Source organism: Miniopterus schreibersii (assembly GCF_964146895.1).
Source record: "Miniopterus schreibersii genome assembly, chromosome: X".
Classification (NCBI taxonomy): Eukaryota; Metazoa; Chordata; class Mammalia; order Chiroptera; family Miniopteridae; genus Miniopterus; species Miniopterus schreibersii.
This window is the reverse complement of record NC_138104.1, coordinates 43813680-43834436: the sequence shown is the minus strand read 5'-3', so window position 1 is coordinate 43834436 and position 20757 is coordinate 43813680. Positions and strand designations below refer to the sequence as shown.

Here is a 20757-nt window from a genome sequence, read left to right as displayed (position 1 = left end):
ACTATATGCCACCAAATTCAATAACCTAGAAGAAATGGACAGGTTCTTAGTGATTATATAATCTTCCTAGACTGAATCATGAACTGGAAAATCTAAATAGACTGACCAACCCAGGAAATTGAAACAACCATCAAACACCTCCCAAAAGTAAAAGCCCAAGACTGGATAGCTTCACTAGTGAATTCTACCAAATGTTCAAAGAATATTGGATTCTTATCCTTCTTAAATTCTTCCAAAAAATAGAAGAGCTAATACTTCCTAACACATTTTATGAGGCCAACATAATCCTGATAACAAAACCTGTCAAGGATTACACAAAAAAAGGAAAGTACAGTATCTCTGATGAATACAGATGCAAAACTTTTAAACAAAATACTAGCAAGTAGAAAAAGCAGTACATAAAAAAAAAAAAAAAAGCATCACAGTCTGGCTGGAGTGGCTCAGTTGGTTGAGTGTCATCATGTCCACCAAAAATTGCTGTTTCCTTTCCTGGTAAGGGCACATGTCTGGGTTGTGGGTTCGGTCCCTGGTCGAGGTGTATACAGAAGGCAACCTATTGATGTTTTTCTCTCTCATCGGTGTTTCTCTGTCTCTGTCTCTCTTCCTTCCTCTATAGCATGTCTTTGGGTGAGGATTAAAAAAAAACATCACAATGAAGTGGGGTTCATTCCAGGGGCACAAGGATGATTCAACATAAGCAAATGAATCAAGGTGTTAAAACACATTAACAAAATAAAGGATAAAAATCAAATGATCATATCAATAGATGCAGAAAAACATTTGACAAGATACAACATCCATTTATGATTAAAACATTTAATAAAATGGGTATAGCAAGAAAGTACCTCAACATAATGAAGGCCTCATAAAAGACCTAGAGGCAGAATCACACAGCTAAGCTACTTCTAAATTCTTGATCCACAGAAACTGTGACAATGTTGTTGTTTTTTTGGACTTATAAATTTGGGGTAAATTGTTATGTAGCCATAGAGGGATATTACAGACATCAAGGCCTAGAGATCTTGATAAAACAAAACAAAACAAAAAAAAGTGTGTGTCAAAGAGCTTGAAGGATAATAGTTGTGGTCAGGAAAGAGAATGTTTGAATTTAAAATTTAGAGGTGAAAATGATAACAAAGTCAAGAGTATGGCCATTATTGTGGATGGCTGACTTGGAGTGGGAGTAAAATTTACTGGATATGAGGATATCATGTATCCAGAAGAATGCCGAAGTTACCCAGAGTCATGAAATTCTATTAGATAAAAGCCCTGATAGAATTGTAGAATGCCAGTGCCAGAAGTTACATAGCACTGTAAGTCATCTAGTCCATCTAACTGTACTTGATTAGTTTCTCAAAGTGTGGACCAAAGGAATACTCACATTAGAAACAACTGAGGTACTTCTTTTGCAAAATTCCTTTATATCAGAACAAATGAATAGTAACATGCAGTAATCTTCATTCATGAAATTTCCAAATGATTCTTTTGTACACTACCTTTCAGAACCTCTGCCTTAGTTCAACTCCTTTGTTTTATAAGACTTCGATTTCAGAGGCCAAGATTTTATCTTGATACTAATACTTTCCATTACATGAATCTGCCTTTTGTGCCCAGAGCAATCAGTAGCAATTGGTAAATCTATAGTAACAAATCAAACAATATTTAAATAATATTTGAATTATTTTTTTAAAGAAAAACAAAATTCTTTACATGTGATCTGGCTCCTGTCCTACTCTTCTACCACTTTCTTTCTCCCTCAAGGTGCTCCAGTAAGTTTGTTTCCACCTCAAGGTTTTTGCATTTGTTGTTCCCTCTGTCCAGACCCTTGTGCTACTCAAGTCTCAGCTCAAATGTCTTCTTGCAGAAGTATTCTCTGTTCTTCCAAATTAAAATAATTTCCCACTCCATCCCACTCATCTTCTATAGTATTTATCACTATTCACAACGATCTTGTTCCTTTCTTTTTTTAAATTTTCTTGATCAAAAATTTACAATTAAGCTCTACCAGACCAGAGAGTATGTTTGTTTTGTTCATTGCTTCATATCCAGTATATAGAACAATGACAGGCTGTGGTGTCCCATGGGCAGGATTGGGAGTAGTTATATCTGAGTGCAGGAACTAGGAGACGGATTATCTTTAGCTAATTTAAAATTAATTTTAAAACAAAATAAAATTAGTCAGCTTTTTATTCTCACCACGTGCTGACAATTCTAAACAATGTCAGTGATAAAATATTCCTCCCACAGAAAACCTTTTTATCGGTCTAAGTTCTAAACAAATTTTGTGGTACTCTTGACTTTGTTCTGTACCTTGAACAAGTGCCTGGCATATCATAGGCGCTCAGTGATATAGTTTTAGAACGTATGAACTTGCCCATCTATCGCAGAGGTAATGTTTTCTTTGTGACTATAGTAATTTACTAAGGCAGCCGGATTTTAGTTTTAAATCTTTATCTAGATAAATTACATAAGCCTGACACAAGGAAAATAATGAAAAGTTCTGTACTCAACAAATTAACTTTAGACTAGACTGTGGAGAATATTCTGAAAGGCTTTATCAGGCTACAGACTGTCTCCCACGGGGATAAACCCAGTCTCGGAAGACAGCGGACCAATTGTGCAGCAGCTTCCCCGAGAATCCCTAGGAGGGCGGAGAAAGGGCGGGAGCGGGCAAACAAGGGGCGTAACCAGGCAGCGCTGCAGTGGGCGTAGCTGAGTTGAGGTGTTTTGTCCGTCTTTGCTCTCCGTATGAAAACTTGGGTGGAGAGGGTTACAGACATGGCTGCCGGAAGGGTAAGTTAAAAAAACCCGCTTGCTTTGTTTCTTTGGGGGCAGATAGCATTCTAGTAACTATATTTCTGAAGGGTGCCCCACAGCAAGAGGTGAGGTTGAGGTGGGGTTGTGAGAGAATTGGCAAGGTCAGGGGATGTTTAATGTTCGAAGCTTGAAGACACCCGCCTCTCCTCTTCAGAGGTTCCTCGGCCTGGGAGCACTGTTTCCCGAATCCCCTGTGTTTGACTGTTTATACAGCGGCACAGTGAAAACGGAGGAACCGCTGGGTGAAAATGCCCGGCTGGGCGACGAGCAGCAGCTGACGTTTGGGTCTTGATATGAAACAAAGAAGAAAGAATCTTGGGCATTTGTCTAGGTGCACGGGACCGGGCCTCATGACCCTTTGAAGGACTTTGTTCAAACCTTATTTGGGGTGAAAGAGACCAGCATAGGCACGTCTCAGAGTCTTTCTGAAGTGCACGGGTTTGTATTTCTGTTGTTGATCTCCAGGTTTGAATTACAAGCCTTTTTCTTTTGAGTTCTGTGTAGGAAATGGTACTACTTAGGAATCTGTGTACAGGAAGTGACTCGGCTGACTGCTAGCTTCAGTTCCCTAAGTAGGTTTAAGTGTCAGTAACGTAGTTGAGTAATATATATATATGCATGTATGATTTGAAGTGGGTTGTAGTGTTAAGTGAACTGCTTCAGGAGATACAAATATGAATAATTCACTTCAGGCAGTGTTTAAATTGGCTCAGTATCCGTCTTGATTCCCCATTCTCCATTTCTGCAATTGTCTCTCATAATTAGCTGAGTTGTCAGGACACCCTTTTAACTGGACTCTGTCTCTGCCCTTTTAACTGGACTCTGTCTCTGCTCTGTCTCATGGAATCCATTTTCCCCTGCACTGGCAGAGTAGTACTTCCACTAAAATGCAAATCTGATTATATCCCTCCCCTACTTAAAAACTGTTATTGGCATTCCATTATCTGCCCTCTGGGGTCAAGGTCAGACTCCTGTGTCTAGAGCACCCTGCCTTGGCTTTAGAGCTTCACCTCCTGTCTCTCAGGAACTCTCCTAACATTTGTACTCCAAGCCTTTTCCCCTTCTCTTTCTCTGGGCCTGACGTGCTATTTCCCATCCTCATCTAGGTAGTTTCTGTTCATAGTGCATTCACTCATTTAACAAATAATTGTGTGTTTCCTCCACGTATGCTAAGTGCAAAATGCCTTTTACAAGATAGTGAACTGAACCTCTCCAGTTTAATTTAAATTTATTTATTGATTGATTTGAGAGAGAGGAGAGGGAGAGAGAGAAACAGAGACATCAAGACATCGATTTGTTATTCCACTTATTTATGCATTCACTGGTTGATTCTTAAGTGCCCTGACCGGAGATCGAATCCACAACCTTGGTGTATCCGGACAGTGCTCTAACCAAATCTAACCAAATGAACCACCAGCCAGGACCTCCAGACTAATTTAAATAACTCCTCTTTGTGCTCCAAGAAGACCCTGGGAATACTCTTACCTTAGGACTTATCACATTGCAAGTAATAGACTATTTACTTGTCTGTTATATCCTTTTAAACAATAAGCTACTTGAGGACAGTAATTACAACATTAATTTTTGTATCCTTAGTACTTAGCACATGTATGACTTATATTAGGTACTCAGTAAATTCTACATGAATAAATAAGTGCCAGACAATGAAGATAACAGACATTAAAGTAAGCAGTGAAGATGGAACATGTAACACAAATGACTGATTTGAAGTAAGGTAATTGCCTTGCCTCAGGAGCAAACCAAAATAGTGCACTGTCACTGAAGCCTAGAGGAGAGAGTTGAACAGTCTTTTGATTTGGCCATTAATTAGTTCCATTTATCAAGTGCTTACCACAAGGCCAGGCACCATGCTAAATTACTTTACATATGTTATTTCACTTAATTCTCAACACATCTTTATGTTGTGGCTATTATGATCACCAGTTTACAAATGAAAAACTGAGGCTTAAAAAAGTTAATTAAATTGCCCAAAGTTATAATGCTAATGAGAGCTGAAGTGAGATAAAGAGTTATGAGTAAAATGGTAGAGGGAGGGCCTAAATTGTAAGGAGTTAAGGAAAGGATAAGGTGTGGGTAACTGGCATTCATTTAGCACCTACTTTCGCCAGCCAGCTGCTTTACATATGTTATTTCAGTTTAATTATCTTGATAATCCTAAGAGATGGGTAACATCCCCATTTTACATAGGAAAAAAACTTAGGCTTAGAAAAAGTGCTTGCTCTAAGTCATACAGCTCGTAAGTGGAAGAGCTAGGTTCAAACTCACATATATTTGTCTCTAAAATCCATGGTATTTCCACTAATCTTGCTCCTGAAAGGATGGTCTACATATTACTCTTCAGAGAAGTGTTGTGGTGAATGGAAAGAAAGAAATCTTGAGAAGGGGTAGCAAATTCCAGAAAAAAAATGTCTTTTCATTTAAAAAAGTCAGGATACTGTATGTCAATTATGTCTCAATTAAACTGGGGGGGGGGGAAGTCAGGAGACCTGAGCAGATTTGGAGACAAGGGGAAGTGTGCCAAGAACTAGTATAGAGGAAAGATAGTAATAGTAATCTCAGATATGTTATTGAACACTTAATAGGCTGAGCATTATGCTAAGCATTTTATGTGAATTTTCTCATTTATGTTTCACAATGGCCCCATGTGTAAGTACTGTTATTATGAGCATTTTACAGTTAAAGGAAACTGAAGCTTAGGAAGGTTGAGTAACTTACCCACAGTCACACAGTAGTATACAGTAGACCTGGATCTGAAGTTGCATGATCTGAGTCCAGATCATGGGATTTAAGCTTGAGGAAGCACCTCTGAGGCCAAGGTACCAAAAAGGTGATCTGTGTTAATTTTGAAGACCTAATACAAACAGTAAGGTAGAGAAGATTCCTGAAGGTTGGTAGATAACTTTGAAAAAAGTTTACATACAGCTTGAAATATAAGAAAGAGATTGTTGAGCCGATGTGATGGTGGAAATTCATGTGAAATTAACGTTAAGGAACAAGAACTGTGCTGATCCCTCCTGCTGACTTCTTTTAAAAAAAATTGTTGTCTTATTAGATATTAGTAGAATTTTTCTCATTCAATTTAATAGGGTAACATTGGTTAATAACATTATATAAATTTAAGGTGTACAACTTCATGACATCTGAATCGTGTACTCACCACCTGGTCTCCTTCCTTCACAGTGTATTTGACTCCCTTTTCTGTCTTTGTCCACCCCTAACCACCTTCCCTTTTAGTAACCACCATTCTATTGTCTGTATCAATGAGTTTGTTTCCTTGTTTGTATATTTGTTTTGTTTGTTGATTTGTTGCTTTTCATTTTATAGCCCACATATGAGTGAAATCTTATCTTTTTCTGTTTGACTTATTTTACTTAGCATAATACTCTCAAGATCCATCCATGTTGACACAAATAGCAGTATTTCATCTTTTTTATGACTGCGTAGTATTTCCTTTTATATACATATGTGAGTGTTTAAAAATTTTTAAGGTAGGTGAAAGGATTAAGAAGTACAAATTGGCAGTTACAAAATAGCCGTGATGATATAAAGTACAACATAGGAAATATAGTCAATAATATTGTAATAACTATGTATGGTGCCAGATGGATGGGTTCTATACTTGCCTGGGTGATCTTTTTTTTTTTCTTTTAATTGAGTCTATCCCTTTTTTATTTTCTTCTTTTTTTTATTCCTCACCCGAGGATATGTGTGTGTGTGTGTGTGTGTGTATATATATATATATATATATATATATACATATATATATATATATATATATATTTTCTCTGTGTGTGAGTCTCTTAAAAATTTTATCTTTATTGTTGAAAGTATTACAGATGTCCCCTTTTTTCCTCCATGGATCCCTTCCACCCCACATCCACCCCATCCCCAGGTCTTCCCACACCAATGTCTGTGTCAATGGGTTATGGTTATAAACATATAAGGTCTTTGATTAATCTCTCCCCACCCACTTCCTCATCTCCATGTTCCCTCTGACATCTCTCAGTCTGTTCCATGCTTCTACAGCTCTGGATCTATTTTGTTCATCAGTTTATTTTGTTTATTACATTCCACATATAAGTGAGATAATGTGGTAATTGTCTTTCTCTGACTGGCTTATTTTGCTCAGCATAATACTCTCTAGGTCCATCCATGCTGTCCCAAAAGAAAGAGATCCTTCTTTTTTACAGCCGCATAGTATTCCATGCTGTAAATGTGTCACAGCTTTTTTCTCCACTCATCTATTGATGGGAACTTGGGATGTTTCCAGATCTTAGCTATTGCAAATTGCGCTGCTATGAACGTAGAGGTACATAAGTTCTCTCTGATTGGTGTCTCGGGTTTCTCAGGATATATTCCTAGAAGTGGGATCACTGGGTCAAATGACAGGTCAATTTTTAATTTTTTGAGGACACTCCATACTGTTTTCCATAGTGGCTGCAGCAGTCTGCATTCCCACCAGCAGTGTACTAGGGTTCCCCTTTCTCCACATCCTCGCTAGCAGGAGTCATTTGTTGATTTGTTGATGGCAGCCATTCTGACAGGTGTGAAGTGATACCTCATTGTGGTTTTAATTTTCATCTCTCTGATGATTAGTGACTTTGAGCATTTTTTTGTATGTCTCTTGGCCATCTGTATGTTCTCTCTGGAGAAGTGTCTATTCAAGTCCTTTGCCCATTTCTTAATTGGGTTGTTTGTCTTCCTCTTGCTGAGTAGTATGAGTTCTTTGTACACTTTGGAAATTAGCCCCTTATCAGATACATCCTTGGCAAATATGTTTTCCCAGACCGTGGGGTTCCTTTGTATTTTGAGGCTGTTTTCTTTTGCTGCGCAGAAGCTTTTTAGTTTGATGTAGTCCTATATGTTTATTTTAACTTTTGTTTCTCTTTCCCTAGGAGATGTATCAGTGAAAATTCCACTACATGGAATGTCTGTGACTTTACTGCCTATGTTTTCTTCCAGGAATTTTTAAGGACCAGGCTATTTTGATTACAATGGCTTTGTTGTGTAATTTGATATCTGGTATTGTGATCCCTCCAACTTTGTTTTTCTTTCTCAAGATTGCCATGGCTATTCGGGGTCTTTTTTGGTTCCATATAAATTTTCGAAGTGTTTGTTCTAGATCTGTGAAATATGCTATTGGTATTTTAATAGGGATTGAATTGAATTTATAGATTGGTAGTATGGACATTTTAATGAAGTTAATTCTTCCAATCTATGAACATGATATATTCTTCCATTTGTTTATATCTTTTTCTATCTCTATGCAACGTCCTGTAGTTTTCCTAGTACAGGTCTTTTACCATCTTTGTTAACTTTATTCCTAAGTATCTAAATTTTTTTCTTGCAATGGTAAATGGGATTGTTTTTTAAGTTTCTCTTTCTGAGAGATCATTATTGGTGTATAAAAAGGCCATTGATTTCTGGGTGTTAATTTTGTATCCTGCTACCTTGCCTAATTCATTTATTAAATCCAGTAGTTTTTTGGTGGAGTCTTTAGGATTCTCTATGTACAATATCATGTCATCTGCAAATAATGACAGTTTTACTTCCTCCTTTCCAATGTGGATACCATTTATGTTTTCTTCCTGTCTCATCGCTGTGGCTAGGACTTCCAGTACTATGTTGAATGAGAGTGGTGAAAGTGGACACCCCTGTCTTGTTCCGGTTCTTAGGGGAAATGGTTTTAGTTTTTGCCCATTCGGTATGATGTCGGCTGTAGGTTTGTCATATATGGCCTTTATTATGTTGAGGTATGATCCCTCTATTCCCACTTTGCTGAGAGTTTTTATCAAAAATGGTTGTTGGATTTTATCAAATGCTTTTTCTGCATCTGCTGATATGATCATGTGATTTTTGTCTTTCAGTTTGTTTCTGTGAAGTATCATGTTTATTGATTTGCAAATATTGTCCCAGCCTTACATTTCTGAAAAAAATTTCACTTGGTCATGGCGTATGATCTTTTTAATATATTGCTGTATCCGATTTGCTAATATTTTGCTGAGGATTTTAGCATCTATCTTCATCAGGGATATTCACCTGTAATTCTTTTCCTTTGTAGCGTCTTTATCTGCTTTTGGAATTAGGCTAATGCTGGCCTCGTAGAAAGAGCTTGGATGTATTCCTTCCTCTTGGATTTTTTGAAATGGTTTGAGGAGGGTAGGAGTTAATTCTTTGAATGTTTGGTAAAACTCCCCTGTGAAGCCATCCAGGCCAGGGCTTTTGTGTGCTAGGAGCCCTTTGATTACTGCTTCAACTTCATCAGCAGTTATTGGACTGTTCAGGTTTTCTGACTCCTTGTGATTGAGCTTTGGAAGGTTGTATTTTTCTAGTAATTTGTCCATTTCATCCAGGCTGTCCAGCTTGGTGATATAGTTGTTCATAGTATTTTCTTATAGTATTTTGTATTTCTGTTGGGTCAGTTGTTATTTCACCTTTTTCCTTTATGATTTCGTTTATTTGGGCCCTCACTCTTTGTTTCTTGATCAGTCTGGCTAAAGGTTCATCAATCTTGTTTATCTTTCAAAGAACCAGCTCTTGGTTTCATTGATCTTTTGTATTTTTTTAGTCTTGATGTAATTTATTTTTGCTCTGATCTTTATTATTTCCTTCCTTCTACTCAGTGTGGGCTTTTTTGTTGTTCTCTTTCTAAGTTTTTAAGTTGTAGGGTTAGAGAGTCTATTTGAAGTTTTCCTTGTTTTTTGAGGTAGGCTTGTAAGTGCTGTGAACTTCCCTCTCAGGACTGCTTTCATTGTATCCCTTAGATTTGGAGTTGTTGTGTGTTCATTTTCATTTGTTACCAGGAAATTTTTTATTTCTTTCTTGATCTCTTTGGTAACCTATTCATTTTTTTAAAAAATGCTGTTTAGCCTTCAGGTGTTTGAGTATTTTTTGTTTTTATTGTAGTTGATTTCTAATTTCATGCCATTGTGGTCTAAGAAGATGCTTGACATGATTTCAGTCTTCTTCAACTTTTAGAGACTTGTTTTGTTTCCTAACATGTGGTCTCTCTTTGAGAATGTCCCATGTGCACTTTAGGAGATTGTATATTCTGCAGCATTGGGGTAGAAGGTTCTGTATTTGTCAATTAAATCCATCTGATCTAGTGTATCATTTAGGGTCACTGTTTCCTTGTTAATTTTTTGTCTGGAAGAGGGAAGTCAGTGGGGTGTTAAAGTCCACCAGTATGACTATTGCTGTCGATCTGTCCCTTAAAGTCCTCTAGAAGTCTTTTTTTATAAATTTAGGTGCTCCTATATTGGGTGCATATATGTTTATCAGGGTTATATCCTCTTGTTGGATTAATCCCTTTAGTATTATGTAATGACCTTCTTGTCTCTTATGGTCTTTGTTTTAAAGTCCGTTTTGTCTGATATGAGTATTGCTACCCCAGCTGTTTTTTTCATTTCCATTTGCATGGAAATTTTTTTCCATCCCTTCACTCTCATCCTGTGTGAGTCTTTTGTTCTGAGGTAGGTCTTTTGTAGAAAGCATATACTTGGGTCACGTTTTCTTATCCATTCAGCCACACTATGTCTTTTTATTGGGGCATTTAATCCATTTACATTTAAAGTTATTATTAATAGATACTTTTGCCATTTTAATTCTTTTTACCTATGTTTCTCTATTTCTACTTCTAATTACAGCAGTTCCTTTAACATTTCCTGCAATGCTGGTTTGGTGTTGATAAACTCCTTTAGCCTTTTTTTTGTCTGAGAAGCTCTTTATTTCACCATCTATCTTGAATGATAGTCTTGCTGGATAGAAAAGTCTTGATTTCAGATCCGTGTTTTGCATTACCTGGAATACTTCATGCCATTCACTCTGGCCTGTAGAGTTTCTGATGAGAAGTCAGCTGATAGCCTAATAGGGGCTCCTTTGTAGGTAACAGATTGCTTTTCTCTAGCTTCCTTTAGGATTCTCTGTCTTGGATTCTTGACATTTTAATTATGATGTGTCTAGGCGTGGGTCCCTTTGGATTCTTCTTGCTTAGGACTCTCTGTGCCTCCAGAACTTGTGTGCCTTTTCCCTTGACCAGGTTAGGGAAGTTTTCTGCCATTATTTCTTCAAACAGGTTCTCTAACTCCTCCTCTGGCACTTCTATAATACGAATATTGTTACGTTTTATGCTGTCACCCAGCTCCCTTAGACTGTCCTCCTGTTTTTTAATTGTTTTTTTTTGTTTTTCGATCTCTGACTGAGTGATATTTTCTACCCTGTCTTCTAATTCACTGATCCGATCCTCAGCTTCCTCTAATCTGCTGCTTATTCCTTCCAATGTATTCTTCATTTCTGTTATGTCATTCTTCATTTCTGACTGGTCATTTTTCATAGTTTCCATATCGTCTTTCATGCTGTTGAGCATCCTTATACTCAGTATTCTGAGCTCTATATCTGAGAGATTGCTTATCTCCATTTCATTTGGCTCTTTTTCTAGAGACTTCTCTTGTTGCTTCATTTGGGGCTTGTTTTTTGGCCTCCCCATTTTGTCTACTTTTTTAGCTTTGTTTTTAAGTGTTAGGTAAATCTGCTAGGATTCTCAGTCTTTTTAGAGGGTCTCTGCTACAGGCCAAAGTCAGATGCAGTTTGTGACTGGCCCTGAGTACCCTGTTTGGGGCTATCAACAACCCCAGACTTGAGGCTGGGGTTGGGTGCATTTGGACAGGACCAAGATTCACAGCAAAGTCTGCTTTGCTGAGGCCGGGGTCCCAAAACAAATCAGGCAAATACTCAAAGCACCCTGAGGTCTGCCTCTGCCTACAGACTGATTAACCTGATTCTCATAATGAGCCTCGGGCTGTAGAATCTCTACTGTGTGGGGTGGCTGATCATTATCAGTCTCTTAACAAGCCTCAGGCTGTAGAAACTCCTCTGGGCAGGGTGAGAGGCTTCCTTCCTCAGGGAAAAGCCCAAAATTCACAGCCTGAGAAAGATGTCCCCCGCAGTCTGGGGGAATGACTCTCCCCAGACTCTCCCCACACAGCTCCAGTCCACTCCACTCCCCCTGTACCAGAGCCCAAGGTGAGTGGCTGCACATGAAACTTTGTGTGTTGGCTCTTTAAAAGGGTGCCTGCAGTTCCAGCTGCTTCTCCCTGGCAGACAGAAACCCTGTTGCTTTTCACAGCCAGATGTTGTGTGGGCACCTTTCTCAGTTCTGGTGGTCTTGGCTGGGAAGCCCAGCCTGGGGTTTATGCACCAGAGTCCTCAGTGGGAACCCCCCACAGCTGAGATATCCCTCTGGACCTTCAGCTGTTGTCTGTGGGATCCCAGCCAGCCCTCTCACATCAGCAGTTCCTACCAGCCTCTGTGTGGTCTCCACTTTTCCTCCTTGGTTATGAGGGTGCTCTCCAGCTAGTCTTCAGTTGGTTTTCAGTATGGGTTTTCTATGTTTTAGTTGTAAATCCAGATTGATCCTGGGAGAGTGTCAGTGTAGCTTCCACTCAGTCCGCCACCACCTTGGATCTCTATTTTATTCTTAATGTCATTGTAAATGAAGTCATTTTTGTAATTTCATTTTCACATTATTCATTGCTGGCATATAGGAATAAAATATATTTTTGTATATTGATCTGTATCCTGTGTTCCTTGTAACCTTGCTGAGTTTATTAGTCCTAATAATTGAGTACACACATGTACATGTGTATGTGTGTATATTCCTTAGGATTTTCTGCATAGAAGGTTATGTTATCTATATAGAGTTTCACTTCTTGCTTTCTAATCTGCATGCCTTTTATTTCTTTTATTTGTCTATTTTCCCTGGCTAGAACCTATAGTACAATGTTGAATAGAATTAGTAACGAACATTCTGTTCTTGTTCTTGATCATAGTGGGAAAGCTTTCAGCCTTTCACCATGAAGTATATTAGCTGTGGGATTTTTGTAGCTCCATTTATCAGGTTAAGGAAATTCTTTTCTATTCCTAGTTAGTTGAGTTTTTTTTTTTTTTTTAAATCATGGAAGAATATTGGTATTTGTCAAATGATTTTTCTGTGTCTATTGAGATAGTCATGTTTTTTTGTTCATTTTATTAATATGGTATATTATGTCAATTAATTTACATATATTGGACTAACCTTGCATTCTTGGTATATATCCCACTTGATCATATGAAATAGTGGTCTGTAGATTTCTTTTGATATCTTTGTCTGGTTTTGGTGCCAGGGAAATACTGGCCTCATAGAATGAGTAGGAAAGTATTTTCTGCCTGCTATTTTTTGGAAAATTTTTGAAAGCTTGGTGTTAATTCTTCTTTAAACTTTAGGTAGAATTTATCCTGAAACAGCCTGTACCTGGGCTTTCTGTTTGGGAAGATAATCTCGATACAGGTTATATAAGTATATTCAGAATTTCCATTTCTCTTGAGTCTTTTTGGTAATTTGTATCTTTCTAGGAATTTGTCCATTTCGTCTGAGTTAACTAATTGTTGTTGTACTATTGTTCATAGTATTAATTTATAATGCTTTTTATTTCTAGAAGGCCAATATGTGATGTTTTCTCTTTAATTATTGATTTTAGTAATTTGAGTCTTTTTTTTTCTTTTATCTTCTTGGTCACCTTATCAGAGTTTTGTCAGTTTTGTTGGTCATTTTAAAGAAGTGACTTTTGGATGTGTTGATTTTCTGGATTGACTTTCTTTTCTTTCTAATCTTTACTGTTTCCTTCCTTCAGCTTGCTTTGGGATTGAGTTTGCTTTCCTAGTTTCCTAAGGCAAATAAGGAGATTATTGATTTGAGATACTGTTTTTTAGTATAACATTTACAGTATGTATGTATGTATGTAAAAATATCCTTCTCAGCACTGTTTTCATTTCAGCCATAAGTTTTGGCATCTTTTTTTTTTTTTTTTTCATTCAACTTAAAGTATATTCTAATTTTTCTTGTGACTTTTTTTCCTTTGATCTGTGGTTATTTAGAAGTGTGTGGTTTTTTTTTAACTGCTCTTCAAATATTTGCGTATTTCCCAGATCTTTCGTTGTTCATATCTGATTTACTACTTTTGTTGTTAGGGAACATACTTTTTTTGTACAATTTCAGATCTTTTCGGACCTGTCCTATGGCCTACTATGTGGTCTATCCTGGAGAATGTTCCATATGCACTTGATGAGAAGACGTATTCTACTATTATTGGGTGTAGTGTGTCATGGAAGCCTGTTAGATCTACTTAATTTATACCATTGTTCAAGTCTTCTATTTTCTTGCTGATTTTCTGTTTAGTTATATCTATTATTGAAAGTGAGGTATTGAACTTTCTATTATTATTGAATATTATTATTTCTATTATTTTTTTCTCTTCAGCTCTGTCAGTTTTCTTTCAGGTATTTTGTGGCTCTGTTGTTAGGTGCTCTAGGGCATACAACATACATTTTAATTTATTAGACTCTACTTCACATTTTTACTACCTTAATGCCTGTGAGATATAGAAATTCTCTTTTAGAGCTCTGTTCCTTCCCTTTCTTTTTATTGCCATTTTTGTTTTATATTATCTAATGTCTTTTAAAGCAGCTAAGAGAGCACAGATATTTTGTATAGAGTGTATACATAAATACACAAACATGTACCCCCCCACACACATATACATATCTTCTTATGTAACCATTTTGATTCTCATAATTTTTTGCTGTGGATTCAAGTTACCATCTGGTGTCATTTTTTTACTCTAATGTATCTTAATTCTACTCCTCCCTTGTGTTTTTATTGTCAAATATAGTAAGTTGATATATGTTGTATACCCACGGAAACAATTTTATAGGTATTGTTTTTTTAAAAATCAGTTAAGAGAAGAAAGAAGAAGAAATATGTAATTATGTTGTCTTTTATAATTACCTATACTGTTGCTCTTTTCTTTTTCCACTGTGGCTTAAGCATTCTGTCTTGATGTCACTGCTTTGAGCTTGAAGATCTTCCTTTATTATTCTTATAAAGTAACTACACTAACAACACATTCTTTCAGTTTTTATTGATCTGCGAATGTATTTTGCTTTCATTTTGTAAAATATAATTTGGTACACTAACGACAAATTCTCTGCTTTTATCTATCTGAGAATGTCTTTATTTTGCTTTCATCTATTTTATTTTTTATTTTTTAAATAGATTTAATCTTTATTGTTCAAAGTATCACAGATATCCCCCACTCTCCGTTGACTCCCTCCACACCAGACCCTCCCCATACCATCATTTGTCCATGGGCTATGCATATATGCATATATGTTCTTCAATAAATATATCCTTCTCCCTTCCCTCTGAGATATGTCTGTCTATTGTGTCCAATATCTCTGGATCTGTTTTGTTCATCTGTTTACTTTGTTCATTAGATTCCACATATGAGCGAGATCATGTGATACTTGTCTTTCTCTGACTGGCTTATTTCACTTAGCACAATACTGTCTAGGTCCATCCATACTGTCCCAAAGGGTAAGAGATCCTTCTTTCTCACAGCTGCATAGTATTCCATGGTGTAAATGTATCATGTCTTTTTTATCCACTCATCTATTGATGGGCATTTGGGCTGTTTCTAGATCTTAGATATTGTAAATTGTGCTGCTATGAACATAGGGATTCATATATTCTTTCAAATTGGTGTTTTGGGTTTCTTAAGATATATTCTAAGGAGTGGGATAACTGGATCAAATGGCAGTTCCACTTTTAATTTTTTAAGGAAACTCCACATGTTTTCCATAGTGGCTGCACCAGTCTGCATTCCCATCAGCAGTGTACTAGGGTTCCTCTTTCTCCACATCCTTGAGAGCACTTGTCATTTGTTGATGGTAGCCGTTCTGATAGGAGTGAGGTGATACCTCATTGTTGTTTTAATTTGCATCTCTCTAATGATTAGTGACTTTGAGCATTTTTTTTCATATGTCTCTTGGCCATCTGTATGTCCTCTTTGGAGAAGTGTCTATTTAGGTCATTTGCCCATTTTTTAATTGGATTGTTTGTCTTCTTTTTGTTAAGTTGTATGAGTTCCTTATATATTCTGGATATTAACCCTTTATCAGATGTGTCATTGGCAAATATGCTCTCCCATACAGTGGGTTCCCTTTGCATTTTGTTGATGGTTTCCTTTGCTGTGCAGAAGCTTTTTATTTTGATGTAGCCCCATTTTTTTATTTTCTGTTTTGTTTCCCTTGCCCTAGGTAATGTATTCGCAAACATTGCTAGGAGAGATGTCTGAGATTTTGCTTCCTACATTTTCTTCTAGGATTTTTATGTTATCGTGACTTACATTTAAGTTTTTTATCCATTTTGAGTTTGTTCTTGTGTATGATGTAAGTTGGGTTTGCTTTCATTTTTTTAAAGGTAATTTGCCTGCATATGTTTCTTGGTTGAGTTGTTTTTCCTTGCAACACTTTGAATATGTCATCCCTATGCCTTCTGACTTCTTTCTTTCTGATTAAAAGTCAGCTGTTAATCTTGTTGAATTTCCTTTATATGATGAGTCATTTTTCTCTTGCTGTTTTTAAGGCTCTCCCTTTGTCTTTTTCTATGAGCATTTTGAGTAAAATGTGTCTGGGTTTAGATATCTTTTTTCTTATCTTACTTAGAGTTCATTGGATTTCTTACATGTGTAGTTTTTATCAAATTTAGGAAGTTTTTTAAAATTTTATAGTACTTGAACATTTCTTCTTTCATTTCTTTCTGGTATTATCATCATGCATGTTTGTGCACTTAATGCTGACCTCCATTTCTCTAAGTCTATGTTCATTTTTACTTCATTTTTTTTCTCTCTGTTCTTAAGATAACAATCTTATTGCTCTATCTTAAAGTTCACTGATTCTTTCTTCTGCCCTCTCAAATCTACTGTTGAGTCACTCAAATGATTTTTTAAATATCAGTTATTGTACATCTCAATTCCAGAATTCCTTTTTGATTTTGGGGTGTTTTTCAAAAATAATTTCCATATCTTTACTAATGTTCTCTATTTCATGAGGTACCATACCTTCTTTTAAGTCCTTCAAAATGGTTTCCTGTAGTTTTCTCAATAGATTTAGAATAGCAGCTTCTAAATTTTTCTTTGTTATGTCAATCATCTGGGTTGACTCTAAGATAGTCTCTATTCCTCCCCTCACTTTGAATGGAATCGAAAAAAGACAGTCTATACCTGTTTTTTTTCTTCCTATTTCTTTGCAGTTTTTACAGTCTTTTGTTGTAGACTGTACATTTTAAGTAATATAGGAACTCTTGATTTCTACCCCCTTGGGGGGTGCTTTTTATTGTTGTTGCTTGTTTGTTCACTTATTTGTTTAGTGGCTTTTCTGGACTGAGTTTGTGATGTTTATTTTACCCCCATAGTGTGCAAATCTCAGATATCCCTGCCCAGATGCTTTTTCTATTTTTATCTTTAAGCCTAGATTCCTAGAGGATGCCCTTGTGTCAGCACTGCTTAATGATAGGCCAAGTTGGTTAGAAGTTTTGTTTAAGCACCTTCAACTGCTAAGTGTTTTACTGTTCACCAGTTATCCTGTTTGAGACTTATATACTACTTTCACATCAGGGAGTTTAGGAGTTTGCTTGGTATTCAGGCAGAGACTCCGGCTCAGTACTTTTCAGTCACTCTTCAGACAGTGCATCCTTAGATATGTGTCCAGAATACCGGACCACTGGGGATGATTAGGTTTTAGCAGGGCTCTCTTTGTCTCTTTCTATGATATCTTCAATAAAATTCTGGCTCTTTTTTCCAATGGTATCATACCAAGTTGTTAATCTCCCCTGATTGCTAGCTGATAGTTATGTTGTTTTTGACAACACCCTGGGTAGTAAGTCACCCCACAGTGTGGTCCAGATAAAGTATAAGCCCTTGCAGCAGTAGGGTGTTGCCAGTCTTTGAGGCTTGTGTTGATTATTCTCTCAGTACAAGCCCTGTGAAATGTACCTGGAATAGCTCTTTTGCACCACTAACCTTGGAAATAACAGGAGATTTCAGTCAGTATCTGTGAGTATCTAAACTAAGCTCTTGGGCAACACAATGATGTGAGGGAATAGGATACTGGAATTTTGAGCCACTGCTTTCTTGAATCTTCTCTAAGGATTAGAACTCAGTGGATATGGTATCTGCCAGTTTTCACCAGCTGCCATATCCACCTAGAATACCTTTTTTAGCTCAGGGATCTGTGGAAGGTGGTAATTAACACTTGGAGGTGGGTGGGTGAGGGTTCTAATTTGAATGCGACTACTTCCCACTTTTCTTACCAAGCTTTATAGATTTCGTTCAACACGTACATCTCAATTTGTTGTAAGCCCTTTGACTCATATTCAGAGAATTTGCTAATTTGACTAGTTTAATAGATGTCTCTCTCCAAGCTTGTCACGCTGCCATTCAAATCCAAATGCAAGTTTCCAGTTTGGAGCTGTTACAAATAAAGGTGCTGTGAACAGCTGTGTATAGTATTTTATTTGAATATAAGTTTTCATTTCACTAAAATAAATTACCAGATGTGTGACTGTGGGTCCTATGGTAATTATGTTAAGTTAAAAAAAATTCTTAGTGGATTGATCCTTGTATTGATTGCCTATTGCTAATGTAACAAATTACCACAGACTCAGTGGTAAAAGTAACACAAATTTATTACCTTATAGTTCTGGAGCACAGAAGTCCAAAATCAGTTTCACTGGAATGAAATCAAGGTTTTGGCAGGCCCACATTCCTTCTGGAGATTCTTGCCTTTTCTAGAGACCACCTGTGTTCCTTGTCTCATGACCACTTGCTTCATATTGAAACCCAGCAATGGCTGGTTAATTCTTTCACTGGCTGTATTTGATACTCCTCTTCCATAGTTAAACCTCCTTAAGCCTTCTTATAAGGATAGTCATGATTGCATTGGGGCCACCCTGATAATTCACCAAAATCTCTTTATCTCAAAATCCATAATTTAATCACATCTGTAGAGTTTATTTTTCCATGTTAGGGGACATATTCACAGCTTCTGCGTATTCAGATCTCAAAATCTTTGGGAGGGGTGATATTATTGAGTGTACCATAATCATTTTATCTTCTGACACAGTCATTTGAATCAGTTTTTCCTCTGTAAGTAAGGTGTTGCTTCTCTTTTGCTGTTTTCAAGATTATTATTTTTCTGTAGTTTTCAGAAGTTCAAATCTGATGTGTTTTGCTGTGAATTTCTTTGGGTTTATTATATTTGGGGACTTGCTCAGATTCTTGTATCAGTGGGTTTTATATATTTTGCCGAATTTGGGAAGTTGTCAGCCATTATTTCTTCTGTCACCTCCATCTTGCTGTTGGGTTCATACACTGAATTTTTTAAAAATTCATTCATTATATTATTCAGTTCTAAATTTTCCATTTAGTTTTTCTTTATGTCTTATATTTCTTTGCTGAGACTTTCTGATTTTTAATTTGCTTCAGGTATGTTCAGAATTGCTTGTTGAAGCATTTTTTGTGATGGATGCTTTAAAATCTTTGTCAGGTAATTCTAACATCTCTGAACTCAATACTGATATCTGTTGTCCCTTTTTTGTTCAATTTGAGATTTCCTGGTTCTTGTTATGGTGAGTACTTTCCAAATGATATCTATATATTTTGGTATTATGATATAATGCTCTAGATCATATTCAAAACTTCAGTTTTAGTTAGCTTTCTCTAACACAGTTTTGGCAAGGGAAAGGGCAGTATTGCTTTGTTGCTACCAGGTGACGGGTAGAAGTTAAGGTTCCCTGCTCTTATCACTCTGTGTGTGGTAGGAGCACCTTGTTATTGCTCCCCATATGGCCTCAAGTAACATCACCATTGGGAGGGTGACCTTGTTATCGCCTGATGATGGTGAATATCTTGACTCTTCACTAGGCCTTTTTGGTTATCATCTCGGTAGGGAAGTGGAGGGGTGTCTTCTTACCATCAGGTGATGACAGATATCAAGTTTCTGCATGTGGCCTCTACTGATATCTTGGGGGCCAGACCTCATTACTGCCTGGTGGGGATAAAATTTCCACTTTCCCTAACACCACACTGGTGGGATAGAGAGTGTTAGAATGCCTTATTTCAACCTAGCCAGAGTTAAAAAGTGTTGGCTCTCCCCTGAGGCTTTGTGTGTGTGTGTGTGTGTGTGTGTGTGTGAGAGAGAGAGAGAGAGAGAGAGAGAGAGAGAGAGAGAGAGTAAATTGTCTCAGTTTTGTCTGTTGTGTTTGGCTATAGTCAAGTCACTACTGCTTAAAAGTTTTATGTCTTGATAGAACACTCCTTTCCTCATCTTTTGACTGGAGAAAGCACACTTTTGTTTCCTTTGTCTGCACCAGTTGCCATTTCTATGTCACTGGCTTCTCCAGCACCCAGTCCAAGATAATATAAAATAAGAAGAAACCCAGGGACCTCACTGCCATGCTATTCCTCAGGTCCTGAGGTACCTAACTGGTCTGCAATCTTCTCTTCATCTTTCAGAGTCTTCTTATACTTATTTTTATATAATATCCAGGGTTTTGAGCTTTACTTAATGGAAGGAATTAGGAAAAATATATCTACTCCATCCTTCCAGAAGAAGAAATACTCCATCATGTCCTTGTCTGACTCCCACATGAGAGATTATTCAGTACTTAAAGGCAGAAACAATATCTTTGCATAGTTATATTCTTCATGGGCTAAGATAGCACCTGTCTAGAGCATAGTGTTTGTTTCAGAGGTGTTTGTTGACCAAGTTAAAACTTTGAGTAACTTTTAAACTTTTTGCCTTAAGAAAAAAGTATCCCAGTTGGAGAAATGTTAATTAAATAATAGTTGGAAATAGTACATGGTTAAATTCTAAATTATCCCAGGTTTTGTAGACTGGATAATTCATGTCCTTTGGAGGTAAATTTTTCCATCTCTTTGAAAAACCTGAAAATGAGGACATATTTCTTATCTCTGCTTCCCACTATTCACGCCTCTGCTATACTGCTTATAACCAAGCATTGCATTTATTTTTTTTTCCCTCCCT

The 20757-nt window shown here is 36.9% G+C and overlaps 1 protein-coding gene across 1 annotated transcript in view; it reads left to right on the top strand.

The window, feature by feature from the left end:
- Positions 1 to 2701: 2701 nt before the first annotated feature.
- The window catches only part of APOOL (apolipoprotein O like), a 95392-nt gene continuing 77336 nt past the window's right edge, over positions 2702 to 20757 (top strand). Inside the window, exon 1 of the mRNA XM_081124996.1 lies at positions 2702 to 2793. Coding sequence (XP_080981122.1) covers positions 2749 to 2793 — 45 coding nt within the window. The 5' untranslated portion in view covers positions 2702 to 2748. The remainder of the gene's footprint in view (positions 2794 to 20757) is intronic.